The sequence below is a fragment of the Myotis yumanensis genome, unplaced genomic scaffold, assembly GCF_028538775.1.
Source record: "Myotis yumanensis isolate MYYU_CA2020_CCGP unplaced genomic scaffold, mMyoYum1.0.hap1 SCAF_1, whole genome shotgun sequence".
NCBI classification, from domain to species: Eukaryota; Metazoa; Chordata; class Mammalia; order Chiroptera; family Vespertilionidae; genus Myotis; species Myotis yumanensis.
This window is the reverse complement of record NW_027223752.1, coordinates 33,999,413-34,019,640: the sequence shown is the minus strand read 5'-3', so window position 1 is coordinate 34,019,640 and position 20,228 is coordinate 33,999,413. Positions and strand designations below refer to the sequence as shown.

At 54.7% G+C, this 20,228-nt stretch overlaps 1 protein-coding gene across 4 annotated transcripts in view; it reads right to left on the bottom strand.

The window, feature by feature from the left end:
* Positions 1–20,228, bottom strand: part of ACTN1 (actinin alpha 1) — a 114,722-nt gene that overhangs the window by 14,564 nt on the left and 79,930 nt on the right. For all 4 annotated transcript variants that reach the window (XM_070417750.1, XM_070417724.1, XM_070417731.1 and 1 more), the window contains 6 exons: positions 16,467–16,553; positions 14,747–14,834; positions 14,179–14,257; positions 10,336–10,417; positions 8,502–8,587; positions 751–843 (listed from right to left, as the gene is read on the bottom strand). In XM_070417750.1, coding sequence (XP_070273851.1) covers positions 751–843; positions 8,502–8,587; positions 10,336–10,417; positions 14,179–14,257; positions 14,747–14,834; positions 16,467–16,553 — 515 coding nt within the window. The remainder of the gene's footprint in view (positions 1–750; positions 844–8,501; positions 8,588–10,335; positions 10,418–14,178; positions 14,258–14,746; positions 14,835–16,466; positions 16,554–20,228) is intronic.

Sequence of the window (20,228 nt, the reverse complement as noted above, 5' to 3'; positions counted from 1 at the left end):
GGTTGAGGGCTATGAGTCTCCACCCACCCCCGGTTATAGAGGAGGTGACCAAGGCCCTGGAGGCTATGTGACTTGCCAAGGTCACCAGCTGGAATGGTGAGCAGTGACCACCCCAGCAACTCGGGCCCCAGAACTTGGGGTCCTGCGATGCTGGAGAGCCGATGCACCAAGGGGCGGGGCTGAGCTGTTCAGAAAGCTGAATGCTTTTAAGGAAGAAGCAGGTGAAACCTTAAAACTCAAATGTGGTCAATGGCAGAAGAGCAAAGCCGGCCCTGTCCCTTCCTGTGCCCTGGGTGGGCCCAGCCACGAAGCCAGCCTAAGTACACCCATCTGTCCGCAGCCCCTACCCCCAGCACCAGACCTGCTCCTCTTCCAGTTTAAGTGACACTCACAGAACAGACACCAGCTGGAAAGCCTCTGAGACCCCCTTGCTCAAGTCTCACATGGCAAGTGAGAAAACCAAGACCCGCAGAGGTGAAGGGATCGCCCAGGCTCACTGTTGGCCACAGGAAAAGCTGGGGACTCTCTCTCTCTGAAGCCCAGAGATTGGCCCCTGAGCCCCTCTCTGCTTGTGGGAGGGCAGAGAGGAGCCCACACTTCCCCAGGGCAGCTGTGCTGGGGTCGCGGACTACACCCAGCCTGGGACTGTGCTCCAGGGATGGATTTGAAGGTACAGGTTCTGGGGCTCCCTCCTCCCTTGGGGTGGGGTGGCAGGGCCTTGCTGGGGCCAGGGAACCCATGGGTACCCACATCACTGGCCAGCTTCTCGTAGTCTTCCATGAGCTGTTCATTCTCCTGGTTGACGGCCAGCACCTTGCAGATACGATTGGCTGCTGTCTCCGCCTGGCAACAGGACAAAGGGGCACGGTCAGCCACTAGCAGCAGAAGCACCCGGGGCGCACGGGCGCCGACTATGCCCCTCCCACTCTACCAGCTCCCGAGACTTCGAGTTCACTACCTCACCCCTCCTCACCATCCTCTCTGCCAGCCCAGGCTCAGTCCCATGGGTCAGGGATGCTGGCTAGAGGTCCTGGTGGCTGACCTAGGCCTTTGGAGAAGGGCTTGAGTTTGAGACCCAACAAACACGTTGGAAAGAAACTAACCCGCTGACTAATACAATCAAAAGGCTCAGGTCAGGTGGCGAGGTGATTTCATGCCCATCCTGGAATTCCAAGTGCAGGCCCTGGATCCCAAGGCTCGGGATCCCAGGCTGGATTTGCCAGGATCCTGGAGATACAGGAATTCAAACCAGGGAGTCCTGGAGGAAGTGCAGACTGAGAAGCCCTGGGCCTCCCAGGGTCCCTGCAGAGCCTCCCAAGGCTCCTGGCCCGAAGTTCAAAGCGCTTTAGAGAGAACAGAAGGACCCACGACGGCACAAAGGGCAAGACTTCGGATCAGCCCAGCCTGAGCAGGACGCCCAGGAGAAGGCCTGGCACCTCTGGAGGCTAAGCACACAGGGCACGGAGAGCTGGGCACGCAGACACCCGCGTGGGCTCGGCAGCCGGAGGAACCAAAGGGCCTGAATGGCAACCACACGCAAAGGCCCAGGGACCCCGGGGAGACGCTGCCTCCTCCGGCCGTGCGGGGCACTGTGCACCTTGCACCGGCAGGGCCAGGCGCTCCTAACATGCTCTGCTCAGGAGATCTTTTTAATTCAGCTGTGTTCTTGTGCGAGGGAGGGGAACACAAAGCCTTTTGGGGGCCCTGGGATAGAAAGGAAGACAGCCTGTGAGAAGACAGATAAGCATCGTATGGCCCCAGAGAAGTGTGACCCTGCTGATGGACGACAAAGGCTTAAGGGTTGTAGAAAGATGGGGCCTCACAACCGATTGATGAACAAGACAAAATGGGTTTCAATGCAGCAAGACAGACTGAGACTAGGCATAAGGAAGAACTTCCTGAGAATGAGGGAGGAATTGGAATTGGGAAGGAATGACTAAGAAAATGTAAATGTTTTTTCCTTGCAGAACTTTTGAAATACGACATACGCCCACTAAACCACATGACCTACAGGGGACCGTGCTGGGATGTGTGTGTGAGGGGGCAGAGTGAGAGCATTACAAATGTCCTTTCAAGCTCAAAGTCGAGACTGCACCCTCCAGGGCGAGCTGTCAGAACGGGGGTGGGGGTGGGGGTGTTGTGGGGGGTGGGGGGGCCTCCCCCAGGAGGGAATGGTCAGAGGGGGAGTTAAGGGCCCTCTGGTCTCAAGAAACTGAGGGAGGAAAAGAAAAAGAAACTAAGGGAAGGAGTCACATTCTAGAGCAGTGGTTCTCAACCTTCCTAATGCCGCAACCCTTTAGTACAGTTCCTCATGTTGTGGTGACCCCCAACCATAAAACTGTTTTCGTTGCTACTTCATAACTGTAACTTTGCTACTGTTATGAATCGTAATGTAAATATCTGATATGCAGGATGTAGTTTCATTGTTACAAATTGAACATAATTAAAGCATAGTGATTAATCACAAAAACAATATGTAATTATATATGTGTTTTCCGATGGTCTTAGGCGACCCCTGTGAAAGGGTCGTTCGACCCCCAAAGGGGTCGCGACCCACAGGTTGAGAACCGCTGTTCTAGACCCTCATCCCCTGCCTCCCCACCCAACTCTGTGCACTTCGTACACAAAACTCCGTACACAAAACTCCCATTTGGTCATCTTTCCTTTGGAGGAACAACAAGTACCCCTTGGGAATCCCAAGAGCTGACAAAGAGGGAAATTCCTTCCTGGAGCCTGTCCCAGAAGACAGGGCCCCGGGGACCTCTGTGAGACAGCAGGGTCCCGGGAACCAGGCTGGCATGCCCACAGGCTGGCTGGGGCAGCAATCTGACTGAAGTCACTGGGGCCACCTCCCTGGAGGGCCAGGGCAGGCGACCCGAGGGAGGACAGTCCTCTGCTCTGTGCTGATGGGTGAGAACTCGGGGAGCTACACAGACCCCTGCCCAGCGTGCTGACCAGGCAGGAAAGGAAGCATCGGGGGTTAGGGGCCACTCATCATAGGCAAACAGCAGCCGCCGCTGTGGTATTTCAGGGATAACACTCCTCCTTAACCTCGTATCCTCCTCATTCATCTTGAAACCCTGGGCTCCAGTTATAAACTTCATGTGCCTGTTTATCACGCTGGTAGACTGAGTGATGCCTGCGTTTGTAGGGTTTGGGGAGACAGGCCCTAGGAGCCTCAGGAGCCTTGCCCATCCCTCAGAGCCTGTTGGCGATTCCGGAGTCAAAGGGGGCTCCTTTTGGACGAAGTCTGGGGGAGTTCCCACGTGGGCCTCCTGGGGACTTTTTACAAGGCCCAAGCCCTCCTCTCAGCCTGCCCCCACCCAGGCTGGCCTCGCCAGGGGAGGCAGACTAAGAAAACCCATCACTCAACCAGGAAGCCTGCCTCTGGGAACAAAGCATGAACATCATGGAACAAAAAGGGCCTTTCTTTAAAAAAGGCAATAGCCCACCTGCAAACTTTGGTCTCCCCCTTGAGGGACAGCCTGCCTCCCCCGACCCACCGCCCCCCCCCCCCCCACCCCGCCACACACACACTGCAGGCTGAGAATCCAGATTTGACTTTAGAGAAAATGACAGGCACAGTCATCAAGCTCTGACCCTCCCTCGCTCTCCCTGCCCAATTCCTCCCCCAACAAGCAGGCAGGCAGCCCTGCAGGAGGAGCCTGCGAGGTGATAGGTTACACCTGCTCACACGCGGGTCCCTGTGTAGAGAAGGGTTCCCTCACCCACCCTCCCAGCCCAGGAGGTCAGAGAGACCAGCAGGGAAGGACAGACTTGGTAAGGCCTCCAGGGCATAACCCTGGAGTGAAAGGCAAGAGAGACCCCTGAGGGTGGGACCCGGGCCTCCCCAACTTCCTGGTGCTCTAGCTTTTCTCTGCCGTGGCTACGTGGGTACAGGAACCCCAGGCGGGTATTCAGCACGGAGGCACTCACCACGTCTTAAAGAGCCTGCTCTAGGTCAGAAGCTCAGAGAGATTTGTTCCAGGGAAGAACAACTCATCCCCCGAGGAACTCGGAAATCGAAGGAGCCCCAGAGTCTTGGCTTCGGGCTGAGAGGGATTGGGACCAAGAAGCAGAATGCTCAGCTCTTTCCGATGGTGACAGAAGGGACCCACACAGGTCCGATGGGCTGAGAAAGTGTCTGAGAGGAACAGCCAGACTGATGACTTGCAAGGGCTGAAGGAAAAGGCTGTGGAAATCTGTGTGTACCTTTCCTAGTTTCTATTTTCATGACCCATCTAAGCTGCACTATCTTATCTAACACAGTCATATGTTTGGTTTTACGTTAAGATTATTTTTTAGAAAGCATGTGCCATGATTCCCGGGGTCCTTAGAGATCCCAAATGACAGCCTCAGCTGGGCCCAGCCAAGCACTGCTCTGAGACTAGCTACTCTGCCGGCAGAGGAACCGTCCTCCATGATGGTGACGTCAAAACGTGTGGCCAAATGACACATGCATGGCCCACGGCCCACAGGGCCCACAGGGCCCACAGATTCACACGAATGCCACAAAGACCTCATCTGTGACATTTCAGTCAGACATTTCCCCAATCTAACTAGAATTGCCTACTTCCTTCCTCCCAAGTCAGCACCCCGCCCTGCTGTCCTGCCAGGGAGTCCCCAGGCCGAGGTGAGCGGGCCCACAGCAGCTCAGCCCTGTCCCCGCTGCGGTCCCTGCTCCAGCAGTGGGACGGGACCCAGACCAACACTAACGTGCTCTCCTCTTGCAGGCAGCCCTGTCACACCTGGAAGCTTTGGCACAAGTGGTGACCACCTTCCCCAACAGCACAGGCTGCCCTTCCCACCCTCTCTGAGCCTTTCGCTTGAGGGCTCCTACTCAATCCTAAGACTCAAGCTCAAGTGTTTCCTGCTCAACAGTCTGGGTCCTGCAGCCCCGTACCTGCCCTCCCCCGCGGGTCTGCAGCCGAGCGGAGCACTGGCTACACAGCAGCCATCCTGCCTCCCTTTTTAAAAAATATTTTATTGATTTTTTTACAGAGAGGAAGGGAGAGGGGGATAGAGAGTTAGAAACATCGACCAGCTGCCTCCTGCACACCTCCTACTGGGGATGTGCCCATAACCAAGGTATATGCCCTTGACCGGAATCGAACCTGGGACCCATGAGTCCGCAGGCCGACGCTCTATCCACTGAGCCAAAACGGTTAGGGCAATCCTGCCTCCTTTTATTAAGGGTTTTCCCAGATGGACCATGAATTCCTTCAGGGCAGCTGGGGGTTTCTTCCCCTAGAAGATTCATAACAGTAAATAAAGCAACTGACAGGCAAACGGAGGGTGCAAACAGCACCTCCAAAAGCATCCAGAAACACCTACAGCTCGAGCCTGAAAGGGGAGTTTCTCAGAGACAGTTCCCACTAGACCAGCCGTGGGCAAACTATGGCCCGTTTGAAATGAATAAAACTAAAAAAAAAAAAAGACCGTACCCTTTTATGTAATGATGTTTACTTTGAATTTATATTAGTTCACACAAACACTCCATCCATGCTTTTGTTCCGGCCCTCCGGTCCAGTTTAAGAACCCATTGTGGCCCTCGAGTCAAAAAGTTTGCCCACGGCTGCACTAGACCATGACCATGAACTTTAAAAGCTTCCCAAACTGCATCAACAGAATCTGCGTGTTGCCTGCCCATTCTAAACCCCTACAGGGAAGAGGAGAGGAGAGCCAAGGAAGAATTAGAACCAAAGCCAATGGTTCAAACTAATAATTAGACTCTGTTGCCTTTCTAGTTCCACTGTCCAAGGCTTGACAAGAGAAAGGGGAGGGGAGGGAGGGCAGCAGGCACGGTTTCGGCAGACTTCCCCACCTTGGCTCCAGACAGGGAGTCAGTCAGGACAGGGTGTGTGAGTCTGAAGGACTCCTCCTTCCTCCGCAGAGAGAGGAGGACCCCCCGCCCGTGGCCTGCTTCGCTCTAAGCAGCTGCCTGAACCTTGGGAGTGGCGAGGGGCGACTCTGGGTGAGGCCCTGACCCAGGACGTGAGAGGAACACCGCCACCCCCACTGCCACTCCCCCTCCACCCAGCTGGGGGCCTTCCTTGTCCTCAGACATGGACAAAAGGAGCGTGAAATGGTTGCAACAGGGAGGAGTGAGAGGGAAGAGTGCGTAGGGGTAGGTGGTATGAGATTTGGGAGGGAGAAAAGCAGGCACACACACACACACGCACACACACACACACTCCTCCCGAGCGTCATCACCAGCCAGGACACAGGGAAGGCTTCAGAGACAGGGAAGGCCAGTGTCAACCGGCGTGAAGCCCGGGACGGAACCCCTGGAGGAGAGAAGGAGGAAGGAGAACTCAGCCGAGCCACGGACACAGGCAGCCAGACTGTCTGTGGTTACCAGGGCGGGGAGTCCCCTGAGGCAAGCAGATCGATGCTGCTCCCATCCCGGCTAAAAGGTGGGGGGTCTGAGGGGCTGGAAGAAATTGACAAGAGAGAGCAGCAGCAGAGGTGGGACAAAGAGAAAGAGGAGCGAGAGGCAGGCCAGAGGAGAGGCTGCAAGGGCTGGGCATCCTGGGAGCGCCGGGGCACCTGGGAGGACACCTCTGTCTAATCAGCGCCAGTGAGGCCTGGAAGGAAGGGGGGAGCCTTGGGTGCCCGTCCAGGCCAGGAATGGATGTGCCTCTGTGTAATTTTTTAAAGGCACCTCTTCCTCGGGGCACCTTTGCTGGAACACTGCCATATGGACTATGTGAGAAGGCATTTTTACTGCCGTCTGCGGGATTCTAGTGACACACCTTGCAATCTGCATTGTCCACGGTGCACACAGGCCCTCTTGTGCAGTGTGCAGCTGCCCCACTGCCCGTGGCGGGCCTGGTGGGAAGGGTCAGGCAGGGCTCTGTGCCTCCGGCCTGGACACCAGGGAGAAGGCAGGAAGGCTTCTGGCTGCCCTGGCCGCTGGACTATTTGAGAGGATGGTGTGGCCTCAGTGGGGAGGAGGGAGAGAGAAGCGAAGGGGGCCTGGGGACTTATGGGAACAGACAGGAAGCAGAGCCAAGAGCTGTGCTGCTGGGATAAGGGCTCTTGTCTAGGGCAGGAGCTGAAACCACAGGCTTCCTTCCGGGCTGTGACGCCCACCCTGCCCAGCGTGCAGGGACAGGGATGCCGGCGGCCATTAGAGCCTCTGGAATCTTCAAGTGTCCTGGGCACGGTTCAGAGAGCGCCCTGCTCCGTGAAGCTGCGCCCAGGGTACCCGGAGGATGAGGAGACGGGCAGAGGGCGGCAGGGAGCGTGGGTGAGGCTGAGGGAGAGCTCACCTTCTGCGCGCCCGAGAAGGCGCGGCAGTGACATGAAACATTAGGTCACATGGCCTTCCCATCCCGCCTTAGCGTGCCCACACATCTGCACAGAGAAGGAGAAGAGGTTGAGGAGACAGTGGGCAGCAGAAGCACAGAACACACCCCATCGCAGGGGGGACAGAGAGAACACCAGACAGACAGACAGACAGGAGTGAGGCAATGGCAGAGAGGGGAAATGAGATGGAAAGAGGAGAAGGGGCATGGGGTGGGGAGAGCAAGGCTGAGACAAGGTAGGGAGAGAGAGCATCAGGGCAGACTGGGCAGAGGCGGGGGCAGTAGAGGGATCACTCAGACGCCGTGCCGAGGACGGGAATTTGCCGGAGCACATGACAGGTCCACGGCCCAAAGCCGTGCAGGCCAAGCCTGTGGTCCCATGTCCACAGCGGCCTGGATGTTGTGCTTCCGGGTCCTGCCTGCGAGGGGCCTGGGAGAGGGCTCCTGCTGCTGACCAAGCGTGGCCAGGGGAGCATTCGTGTCTTCCACGTCTGCACGTGAATGACGCCCTCCGTGTGCAGCCTGGTGCAGTACGGAGCAGCCACCAAGGGACCTTAGCCTCAGGGCTCCCGGAGCCAAACTGGGCCGGGACACTCGAAGGGGCTCGCAGCTCCCACCTCCCTTCTTCCCTCCAAGGGGTTGTGCTTGTGTCCAGGAACACAGAACAGAGTGCCCCTGCATGGGGGTCCCCGGCAGGATACGGGAGGAAGCACCAAAGCCCCAGGGCCGTGCACAGATCTGCCAAATCGTGTCCACACGGGAGAAAGGTGGGGGCTTCCTGACACCTTTGCCAACAGGTCAGTGAGGACAGGAGGCACCTCCCCGGGTCTCCCTCTCAAGGGACGCCCTGCTCCAACCGAGGTGGGGCCAGAGGGCATGCTGCCCCCTGTGCCTTCCAGGGCCACCCTGGCTGATTGCACCCACGCAGCCCTTCCTGCTGAAGACAGCTGTCTGGGTCCCAGAAGGTGAGCTCGTGCCCAGTTTTCTCAGAGAAGCAGAGGAAGATGAGAGCACAGGTGCAGGGTGGGAGGGTAGAGCAAGAACACACCACGTCGGCACCAGGGGCTCACTCTACCAACGAGACGGACCATCCTGACCCTGTCGCCAGGGAGGTGGGGGCGGGCAGGAGGGCGTGGCTTGGGGTCTGGCATGAGGTGTGCTGGGCAAGGAAGGAGCGGGGGCCTCCAGTACCTTCTGGGCGCCAGAGAAGGCATGGTAGAAGCTGGACACGTAAGTCATGATGGCTTTCTCATCTGGTCGGGCGGTCCCCACGATGTCTGTCAAGAAAAACCTGGAGTTAGAGCTGGTGAATACGAGGGACGCCTCCTGGCGGGTGGCTCGCCGAACCACCAAGCATCTTGCGGAGATGCTGAGCCTGAATCTACCAGCTTCTGGCATCGGCTTCCACTTATGGCAGTGGTTCTCAACCTTCCTAATGCCGCGACCCTTTAATACAGTTCCTCATGTTGTGGTGACCCCCAATTTCATTGTTACAAATTGAACATAATGAAAGCATAGTGATTAATCACAAAAACAATATGTAATTATATGTGTGTTTTCCGATGGTTTTAGGCGACCCCTGTGAAAGGGTCGTTCGACCCCCAAAGGGGTCGCAGCCCACAGGTTGAGAACCGCTGACTTATGGGAATACGAAAGGCCGAGGAATGAAACGGTGCCCCGAGGAAGCAGGCAGCAAACCCCGAGTGAGAAACCTGGCAGGGGCCAGCTGGGCCAGCTCTGCAGCAAGTCCAGGGGCAGAAATAAAAGGAGTAGGAGGGAGGGTGAAAGTGCTACAGATTAGAAAAGGCATAAGAAATAGAATAACTAATGGCCATGTGCAGACCTTGGTTGGATCCTCATTTAAACAAACCAACTCTAAAAAGAGACGATGGGGCCCTGACCGGTTTGGCTCAGTGGACAAAGCGTTGGCCTGTGGACTGAAGGGTCCCAGGTTCGATTCCAGTCAAGGGCATGTACCTTGGTTGCGGGCACATCCCCAGTAGGGGGTATGCAGGAAGCAGCTGATCGATGTCTGTCTCTCTCATCCATGTTCCTAACTCTCTATCCCTCTCCCTTCCTCTCTGTAAAAAATAAAATATATTTTAAAAAATAAATAAAAAGAGACGATGGGGAAATGTAATTGTGAGCTGCACAGTGAATCAAGGAACCCCCGGCAACGTGCGAGGTGCGAACACTGCCTTGCGGTTGCCTAAGGAAACAGCCACGTGTTAAAGGTACACAGTCCAAAGTCTGTAGCAATGAAACACTGTGATGTCTGGCATTTGCTTTAAAACATTTCAACAAAGAGAACAAAAAAGGAAAAGAAAAAATAAAACAAAATCTCAGGAATTGTTTTGTCTGGATGACAGGTATATGGAAGGTCATTGTACTTACGTCTCTGCTTTCATATGTATTTGAAAACGGCCCCACACAGACAGATACTGCCACAAACTAGCACATCTCCCATCTAGTTTCTGAAAGGGCCATTCATCTTTCCAAAAAGTCATTTGCTTTTCCATAAGTGTCCGGTCCGGTCTTCCCCTACCTTCCCTTACAAAGTTAGGTGTGCATACAGACACCCACCGGGGTTAGCGTGTGTGGGGGGGGTGTGTGTGTGGATGTGTGTGTGTGTGTGTATGTAACGCACGTGTTAATGAACTTGTTTGCTTTTCTCTTGTTCATCTCAGTGTCAGTCTAATTGACACGGCCCAAGCTGGAGAAGTTAGGAGGGTAGAGGAAAAAGATGTTTTCCCTTCCCTACAGCAAAAGAACACCACGCTCCACCCCGGCACCCGCTCCCTGACTCCAAAACAGAAATGAGAACCATCCTTCGATGAAGAAACAGCCTTCAGCTCCAGCTGTCACCTCTTCCCCCAAACCTCAGGGAACTGTGGGGTCCCCGACACACAGGTGACCCCACAGACCAGGCCTTCTCCCTTCCCACCTCAGCCTGCTGGGGCCCACCCCTCTTGGCCACTGGGTGGGACAGAGAAGCGGTGGAGGCCCAGAAAGAAAGCGCCTGTACCTTCGGCGTCCAGCATCTTGGGGATGTCCAGGTACTTCTCTGCCACGTCGAAGGCTGTGTTCAGATTTGTGAGGGGATCGTCCTAGAGGGAGAGGGGAAGGTTAGACAGTGAGAGGTTTGACAAGATACTGGCAACCCGCACAGGGGTGATCGCCAATTCTTGGGCCAGAGGGGACTACTACCGCCCCGTCCGCAGTAGGTGCTCAGGAGCCAGCCTCACCGCCTGGGCTCACTGGCTAGGGGGTTAAAACACCATCTTTTGCCCTGGCCAGTGTGACTCAGCGGTTAGAGCATCTACCTGCGAACTAAAGGGTCACAGGTTCGATTCCTGGTCAAGGGCACGTGACTGGGTTGCAGTTCGATGCCCAGCCCCACTTGGGGGTGTGCAGGATGCAACCGATCAATGTGTCTCGGTCACACTGATATCTCTCTCTCTCTCTCTCTCTCTCTCTCTCCATCCTCTCCCTCTCTTCTACTCTCTCTAAAAATCAATGGGAAAAATATCCTCAGTGAGGATTAACAACAACAAAAATGCCATCTTGCCTTCTCAAGCCTTAGTTTGTCAGAGAAATGGGGGGTAAGAATGCTGGCCTGCAGCCTAGGAAAGAATTGCTAGAAGTGAGTGTGAGAGCAAGGCATTGGCCCGGGTGCCCTCCGCCTTGGCTTCCGGTTTCAGCTCGGCCACCAGCGAGCGGGACTGGAAACCCGACCTCAGTTTCCCCATCTGTTACTGAAGAGTTGTTCTAGGAGCTCGCATGCCGCTTCGGTGGTCACAATCCACGAAATTCTGGGGCTCCCTCAAGCAGCCACAGCCTTCTGACTATTCTGATTTCCGCTACTTTCTCAAGAAAACTGATTTGGGATTGGCGAGGATGTGGAGGAATCGAACTCTTTGTGCCCCCACTGGTAGGGCTGCAAGACGGTGCAGCTGCTGTGGGAAACAGTGTGGAAGTTCTTCAAAAAGCTAAACATCGAGTCACCGTATGACTCCTCTGTGCCAGATGCAAAGAGCTCTGGAGACGGAGGGTGGTGATGCCAGCACACCAAGGCGGACGGACGTACTGAACGCCACTGAACTGTACACTTAAAAACAGTTGCAATGCCTGGCCGGCGTGGCTCAGTGGCTGAGCGTCAACATATGAACCAGGAGGTCACGGTTCGATTCCCAGTCAGGACACATGCCCAGGTTGCGGGCTTTATCCCCAGTGGGGGGCACGCAGGAGGCAGCTGATCAATGATTCTCCCTCATCATTGATGTTTCTCTCTCTCTCCCTCTTCCTTCCTCTGAAATCAATAAAAACATATTTTAAAAAACAGTTACAATGGTAATTTTTGTTATATATAGTTCACCACAATTTAAAAAATTTTTTTTACGTGGGAGAAAACCCACAACTTAGTGGGGGGAGTTCCTTACAGGACCTCCCACTCTCTTCTTGGTTCCCCGGAATAATCTAAAGCAAGCTGGTGTGGTCATCCCAGGACTTGGTTTTCCCATGTGCTAAGGTGAGACTCACAGGGACCAGAAAAATAAATACATTCATTTGGGATGCTTTCAGGAAGAAATGGCTCAAAACAGAGAAGGTGTAACTCTTCTGGGAACGTCTCCAACCGCTTCCAGAATGAAACACAATGCTACCAAGCTGTGAAGGTCATTTCCGCCCAGGGCCTCGGGCAGGCCTCCGGCCACGGGTGCACATCCGCCTGCCCCACTCAGTGCCCAGAGACTACCAGGCCCCCATGCCCCCAAAGGCGGGTGCAGGAAGGAAGAGCCTCCCGGCCGGAGCCCCTCAGCTCCCCCGTGCCAATCATGAAAGTACCCATGATGCAGTAGGACCAGCTCTGCACTAGGATGTGAGCTGGATTTTATTGATGCTACTGAATTAAAGAAACAGAGAGAAATGAAAAGATACAGAGAAAGACAGAGAGTGGGGCCAGAGCTGGCCGTGTATCGGATAAAGGCCACGGGACTCCCAGCTCCCACGTGGCGGAGTGCCTGGAGCCCATGGCATGGGGGAGGGTTAGTGTGGTCCCATTTTATACGGGGGCGGGAACAGCTGTGGATGAACCGGCTGCTGCCACCCCAGCACGCCCACAAAGGGACACAGAAACATGTACACCTGTCACAAAAATGCAGCAGCGCAACAGTGAAGAGGCATCTGACAATGCCTTTAAAAGACAAAATCGCTATCTTCAGGATTCCTGGCCTCTGCCTGGTTGACTTGGCCTGGACAGCTTTCAGCTGGCTCGGGGAGTTTTTACAACTGACACATTTTTCTTTTTAAAAAATATATTTTTATTGATTTCAGAGGGAGGGGGAGAGAGAGATAGAAACCTCAACGATGAGAGAGAATCATGGATCAGCTGCCTCCTGCACGCCCCACACTGGGGATCGAGCTCATGACCCGGGCATGTGCCCTGACCAGGAATCGAACCGTGACCTCCTGGTTCATAGGTCAATGCTCAACCACAGAGCCGAGTTGGCTGGGACCCTCCTATCCCCCAGGAGACCAGCCTGGGAAGGGCTGCCCGGGGTGCACACACCTGGACGCAGCCACACGCTGGGCCCGGAGCGGCTACTCTCCTTCAGGGGTTGGCCCTTCCAGGTGAGCTTCAGGCCCAACTGAGACTGCCCAGAGGCGTTGGGAATCTGCTCCTCTCCTCCCTCCAAAGCCGTCTGGCAGCTTCCTCTCCCACACCTTGAAACACAGGGCCCGATGCCACCAGGCATGGCCAGAGCAGTTCCCACACCGGCAGCATCGAGGCTCACCCGGCTAACCGAGCAGCAGCCGGGGCCCTTGTGGGGCGCAGGTAAGGTGGGGGTCTTTGCTGAACACTGCGCTCTCCACGTGTCAGGGTTAAGTGGAAAATACAAGAACAGCCCAGCAGTGTGGCTCAGTGGTTGAGTGTCAACCTATGAACCAAGAGGTCACAGTTTGATTCCTGGTCAGGGCACATGCCTGGACTGTGGGCTCAGTCCCCAGTAGGAGGCATTGCAAGAGGCAGCAAATCAATGATGTTTCTCTCTCTCTCTCTCTCTGAAAAAAAAGAAAGAGAGAAGATACAAGAGTGGTCATTCCTAGGAGCTGTCTTGCCAAGAGACTCAAGTGCAGACTGGCAACATTCCAACCCGAGAGCCAGGTCATCAATTGGGGGCACAGGGAGGGCTCCAGGGGTGGCCTTTCCCAGGATGCCTGTGCCACATGGCTGAGGCATGGGATGGACTGAGAGGGAGATGGGGTAAGTACAGTCTCCAAGGTCTAGGCCAGCATCCTTTTACCGGCCCAGACACTAAGAACCACCACGAGGCTACAGACACAGCTCCCAGCTCCTGGTCTCCTCAACACCGCGCCCCCCCCCCCCCCCCCCCCCACACACACAACAGACTCAAGAAAATCCTGCAGCCACACCGCAGGTTTGAGGGAGACCAAACCCATTGTGGGAACCTGCCCAGGACTGCACAGCGAGTCTCAGACACAGCTCGGATAAGTGACTCGAAGAACGTGCAGTATTTTAAATTATGAAAGTAACAGACCCACCTTCTAAAACCAGGGAAATAGGAGGGGGAAACACCACTGACTACCCCATCACCTCACAAAATGGCTGCGGTGGCTCTCATCTCTTCCTTGTGGGCTGTGAGTGTGGGCACGCACACACATGCTGTGCACATATGGGACCGAGGGAGTCCTAGCAGCGAAGGTGTTTTTCTTACTTCTAAATAGGCTGTCTTCTTGGCTAATTTAAGGAGACGGACACCCTCACGCTGGACCCCGGGCTCTCAGAACAGGGGCCCAGTCCTGCCCACCCCTGCCCACTGGGGACCAGCGGCCGGGGGAGCACACGTACCTTCCGCAGCTTCCCGTAGTCAATCAGCTCGGGCCGGTGTCGGTGGATCAAGGCACAGAAGCCAAGGCCGTCCTTCCAGCTGCCGGGGGAGAGGAGGGGGCGAGCTGGTGATTGGGGCGGAACGCTAACTACGGGGAAAGCACCGAGCAGGGTCTCCTTTTCCCGCAGGTGGACACACAGCCCTTCAGAGCGGGAGTCAGAGGAGACAGGATGGGCAGGAACATTCCTGTCTGCCGGGGTCAAGACTCCAGGGGGCTTGGCACGTGGAGATGCACCTGCCACATCCCAGCTACCCTATACCAAGGCCATCCTGTCTGCTCTGCTCCAGAACCCCCAGCAGCCCGAGCACCACCAAGGGCGTATGAGGCAGTAGCTGCGTCCATGGCAGCACCGGCAGGGAGAGGGGCACCTAAGCGTCGGCAGTCCTCCCCTCCCATGAAAAGTGACTTCTTCCCCAAGGGCCTCTGCTCTGGTCTAGGGCTGAGACCGACCCAGCCCAGGGGGCCTGCGGGCCCCGGGGGACAAGGCCTCAGTCCTGTAGGGAGCCCCTCAGCTCCCGGGCACTCACCTTATGTGGAAGTTCTGGATGTTGACGTTTTTGTAAGGGGCTGTCTTTCTCTGACACCACAAGAGCAGCCCTTCCTTCGCCGACGTCTCTGTGGAGGGGGAAGGCGGGCAGAGCAATCAGGGGCTGGCTTGGCGGTGGGAGGGCCGTCGACTCGTGGGAGGCCCCATCTTGCTGGCCCGGTCCCTGCTCCTTCACATAGAGGGTTCCCACAAAGACCCCTAGATCCAAGCCCTGCTGCTGACAAAGGCTGAGAAGTCATCGGACACAGAAGCCAGCTAGGAAGCTGTGCAGAGCTAGCTGCAGCACGCACCGAAATGCTGAGATAGCGGCCTTTCGGACTACCGCCCTGTCACTCCCTTCTATCCAAGAAATGGTAACGATACAAAATAAGTGGGCAACCTATTGGTCTACGAAATCTAAAATTCAGGAATCCCTAGACAGGAGCGTGTATGCCATATGGAAAGAAAGCATTGGGACCCCTATTCAGATTGCGTGTTCATCTAAAAACTACGGTCTCCTTCTATTGAATGCATGGATCAACGCTGTTGGTGTATGTGAAGCCAACACATGACTATCGGATAAGGCAGGTAGGTAGGTATTGGAGGGGACCCAGGAGCTCCCAGAACAGGAGGGCTGCCGACCACACCGCCCCCATGTGTTCACTTCTGTGAATTGCAGGTTATAACACCGAGTGAAGTGGCTTCCTGGATGACCTCGTTGACTTTCAATTCACAAAATAAACTTTAAAATGACGTTAAACGATTCCTACAAAGACAACATGATAATTCAAGCACAAACAATTTTTAAAAATCAGCAAAGCTAATGTTTCTACTCTCAGTTCAAGTTGGTCAGCTACAAGATTAAAATAATAACTGTTTAATAGGAGCTGACGACAAGTCTGCCCCAAAAAATCAAACTCACCAAGGCTACTTGAAAAACGGACTGATATTTACCATCACTGACAAGAACCATGCTCTCAGTGACTACTGTGGGCATCTTTTGACCACTTCCACCCTAAATACCAAACTTAGATCCTCACATCGCTGTATCACTGCGTGTCAAGCCAAGATTTCCGTAACAAAGCAATTTAGTCCACGCTGTTCTCATTAAAAAGTTACTTTGAATAAAAACCTTTTAAAGATTTCTTTAAAGTTTCCTTTAAAATTAATTTAAAATATTATCTCCATCTTATTTTTTTCCATTTGTTTTTGTATGTTTTGTAACATGCTTGGAAATACATAAACATAAATTATGACAAAATAAACACATAGCTCAAAGGGTGCTGGAATGTAGAATCAAAAGTTTAGAGATCACTGACTTGTGGTGGCCCCTTGCAGGTCTACAAAGCGGCCACCAGAGGGTGCTATGGGAGCAAAGTGGAAGAGCTGGGGTCCGCTCCCCACCCCAGCAGGCCCTCCTGGCTGCTAGTCCCCTACCTTTTCAAGATTTAACAATCCAAGAGCCAAGCGGGGTTTCCAATGCACTTCCCCACAGCAACCTTGGGCTTTCTCAAAGTGGGGCGTTTCCCTGGCGCCAACCGCCTGTGGGAACCAGCACCTCAAACAGTTCTCTACGGACTAGGAGGGAGGACAGATGCTAGAAATGGGTCAGAAGCTCAGGATGTGGCCCATCAGGCCCCACTGCCCAGGCCAGAGAGCCCTCGAGGCTGAGCCAGGCCCGGAGCGGGGCTTGGGGAAGTCATGGAACCGAGCAGACCTACCTTCCACGGAGATGTCCTGGATGGCGAAGCGGAGGATGATGGTCCAGATCATGCCCAGGGTCATTTTCGCGTTCCCATCCACGATTTCTACAAAAACAGCAGCAGGATGGGTCGTACCGGGGCAGAGTTAGCATCCCCTGAGCACCCACGTCGCTCTGTGCACCGTGTGGAGAATCAAAGACCACATGTTCCACTGCTAGAGGGAAGTCCGTATATTTTCTAAAGTTAGTGCAATTGCACTTCACAGGTGACCTGATCTGGGGGAGTCCCAGAGGCACAAGGTGGTAGACTAGGGGTGCCCTGGGGGTACAAGGTGGGAATGGTCAACTCTACTGGGTACATCAGGAGAGGAAACAGAGAAGGGGGTGACTTAAACCCTGAGGGGTGTCCACCAGCCTGACAGAGAGCGGGAGGGTTTCTAAGTCACCACAGATGTCTTGGCAGCTCTGAGCTAAGGGCCTCTGGGCACGGCCTCACACCAGTGCAGGCCCCAGAGAGCACCCACCTAACGAAGGTTTGCAAACTGCCACCCTGAAGGCTCTGCTAACCCACACATCAACCTCATCCTGCCATTCACTGGGTATTTTTTAATTAAGAGAAAAAACCAAACCGCTGCAAGACCATAACGAGATGCCCCACTAAACTCAGTCTAAGCAGCACTTTTTCAACTTTTCAAGTAATGCTATAAGTCCGATGAATATCTTCTGCACCAGGCAACACAAACATAAATGAGCCCTGCCTGGAAGCGCCCAAGACAGGGAGCCACTTGTAGTCTTGGGGCTTGAGCAGCTCACAATCCAATGCAAACTCCTTACCCTCACCCGCTTCCAGACCAGGAGACGGAAACCTGGCCCTGTGGTGAGGCACTCCGGTGAAGAGTGAGGCACCCAAAGGGTATCTGACTTTTCTTTTCCCACCTGCAACATGAGCTCTTAGGGCAGACGCAACAGAATCATGAGAAGGGGCAACTTCCAGGGTTCCCCGAGCCAGTGTCCACTCGAGTTTGTTTCCCACAAACCCATTAAACAAGAGTGGATTCCATTAAGGAAATTCAGAGAAGGGAGGGGAATGTGCATGCTGCTGTCTGGCCACGGGAGGCACAGGGTATCGCTGCTGCTTCCGGGGCGGGGCTCTGAGGAGCCTGCACTGGGTGCTGAGCAAAGGAGGGGCCGTGTCCACTTTGGACGTGGGACAGGATGTAACTCTTCCTGCACACGGGGGCCTTAAATGCCCCTGCCAGGACCCCAGACACCAGCAGGGCCCAGACCTGAGTGGGAGGGCCTGGGTTAGAGACACAGGGAGCTGTAGCACCATGCGACCATGTTCCTGAGCAAACACAACCCCAGCCAGCTCTCTGCAGAGCACGCTGGGGGTGGTGGGGGGGGGGAGTGTCCGTTGAGAGTTCGTAAAGGTTTGAGATTTTTTAAGTGCCCTTTCATTTGTGACTTCTAATGGGTTTCATATCCGTAACATTTAAAGAGTTTATATAAATTGATAAGAAAAAAAGCCTAAATTCACAACAGATACATAGACAAAGGACATGAACAGACACTTTATGAGGCATGAAATAGAATAACCCCTTCATAGGATGTTCAATCTCACTTGTAATTAAAGAAATCAGACACCGTTTTCCCAGCTGTTAAATTAGCAAAGTTAAAAAAAATAAAATAAAAAGAAAACATACGCCTTGATGGCACCAAGGCGACCATACCATGGCTGGAAGTGGGCATTAGCCTAAAACAAAACAAAAAACACTTTCTGGGAAATAATCTGGCAAGAGGAGCAAGCACCTCGAAGCTGTTCAACTTTCCGAGAGTGAATTCTCCCTCCAGGAATCCATCCCTCGCCACAGATGTGAAACGCAGAATACAGCTGTCGTACGAAGGTGCTTGCTGTGAGGTTCTCTCTCATGGCCCCAAATCAGAAGCCGTGTGAATGTACAAAGTACAAGGCCTCCCTGAGCAAATGCCCAGACCCCATCCCTCTCTGCTCAAAACCTCCGTGGCTTCCACCTCACTCAAGAGTCGAGGCCGATGGCAGGCGGGGCCCCTGGGCCGCTCCCCCCACCACCCTCCAGCCACAGCTCTCCCTGCCCTCTCCTCTCCACACCCTCTCCACATCTCCACTCGCCCTTCACCTTCTCACTGAAATTTTCCTCAACCACCCACTTGCCTCCTCACTTCATCTTTCTCCGTCTGATGTAAGTATGTGCGTGTTTTCTCTCTCCCCTTCTAGAACATAAGCTCCAGGAGGGTCGTGATTTTTTCTGTTTTGCACCACTGCTTAGAGCCCAGCACAGTGCCTGGCACAGAGAACGCTCTCAGTCAGTATCTGCTGAATGAATGAATGAATGAATGAATGGACGAACACTGGAGGACTCTAACCAGTGGGTGGATGGGCAGAGGAAACGCAGGCCTGTCCGCCCGGAACAGAGCACAGCTGTGCCCAACAAACAGATAATTGGCACAGCCATTAAAATTACATTCTCGGGTTTTTAATGACTAGGGAAAATCTTTACACAGTAATATGGAAAGCATAAAAAAGCAGCCACAAAATTTTATGAACAGCATTCTGAATACAAGGGGAAATTTGTTTAACGTCTAGAAAAAGGTCCACTGGTACTAATGCTGCCTGTTGGCCTTTCCGGGAGTGAAGGCTGTGGTGCTGCTCCCCCCCCCCTCCCCGCACCCTGTGTCCCCCCTGCGCCCCCAGCCAACCCCCCTGTCCAGGCCCCATACCCAGGCCTCCCGCTGGCCCCGGGCTCAGCGCCCTCCCAGCACTAATGAAGACTAGGCAGCTTCCTAGTTCCTCCTCTCCTCCTTCCCCAGAAAACCCCCAGGGGGTCCAGAGGTTTTATTTACTGATTCTCACACCAAAGAAGCAATGTCGCTCCAGAAAACGGAGGAGCCAAGTACAGGCGAAGAGAGGGGTGTGATCCCTGAACACCTGGGCCCCGCCCAGCCCCAGCGCCCACCTGACTCCCATCCACCTCAGCGTGCGACCCTCCCCAGAAAGGCAGGTCCTCTCCCAGGCACCTCTGTGTTCGGAGCAGGGATGCCCCACCTCGCAGAAAGCTTTACGTCAGGAGGCTGCAGGGAACGCTGGGTCTAAAAGGAGGTCCCAAGGCCACAACTGGGCCCTGTTAACAACGCTGCCGTGAGTGTGGGGAGAAGTGGAGGCTCGTTTCTGCCTTTCCTGGTCTACAGTAGCTATGCAGCTGCTCCCATCTAGAACTTACTCGAAACCCGCTCTCACTTCCCCCCATCGGCCCTCCAGGGTACCGCCATCTGTACAGTGTTCAGGCAGCAGAATGAACGACACTGAGGAATCCCACAGGAGGGAAACCAGCCCCCGGGGTCACCACCTCCAGACCAACGCTGCACCTACGGCACCACCCCCTCCACCCTCAGGACAAACGCTGAGGCATCACCGCCAGCCCAAGCTCTTGGCACCCACAACCGTCATGCTTTCCCTGCCCAAAAGGTTAAAAAAAATCCTGCCTAGGTCCCCTCACCTGGTTAAATTCCACCCACTCACCCAGGTGAAGCCCCAGCCCCATGACCCTAGAAATTTCAGAATCGAGGGTCATACAAGCAACCTGAAGTGTCTACACGAACCCCTCCCCGAGGCTGCCTCCAGCCTCCATCTGACCATCTCGGGGACCGGGAGGCCCCAGAGCCCTGCCCATTCCCGGAGGCTCCGATTGAATCCACAACCAGCCTGCCCAGAGGTCCCGTTCCCGGCTGGTCCTGCACTTCAGGG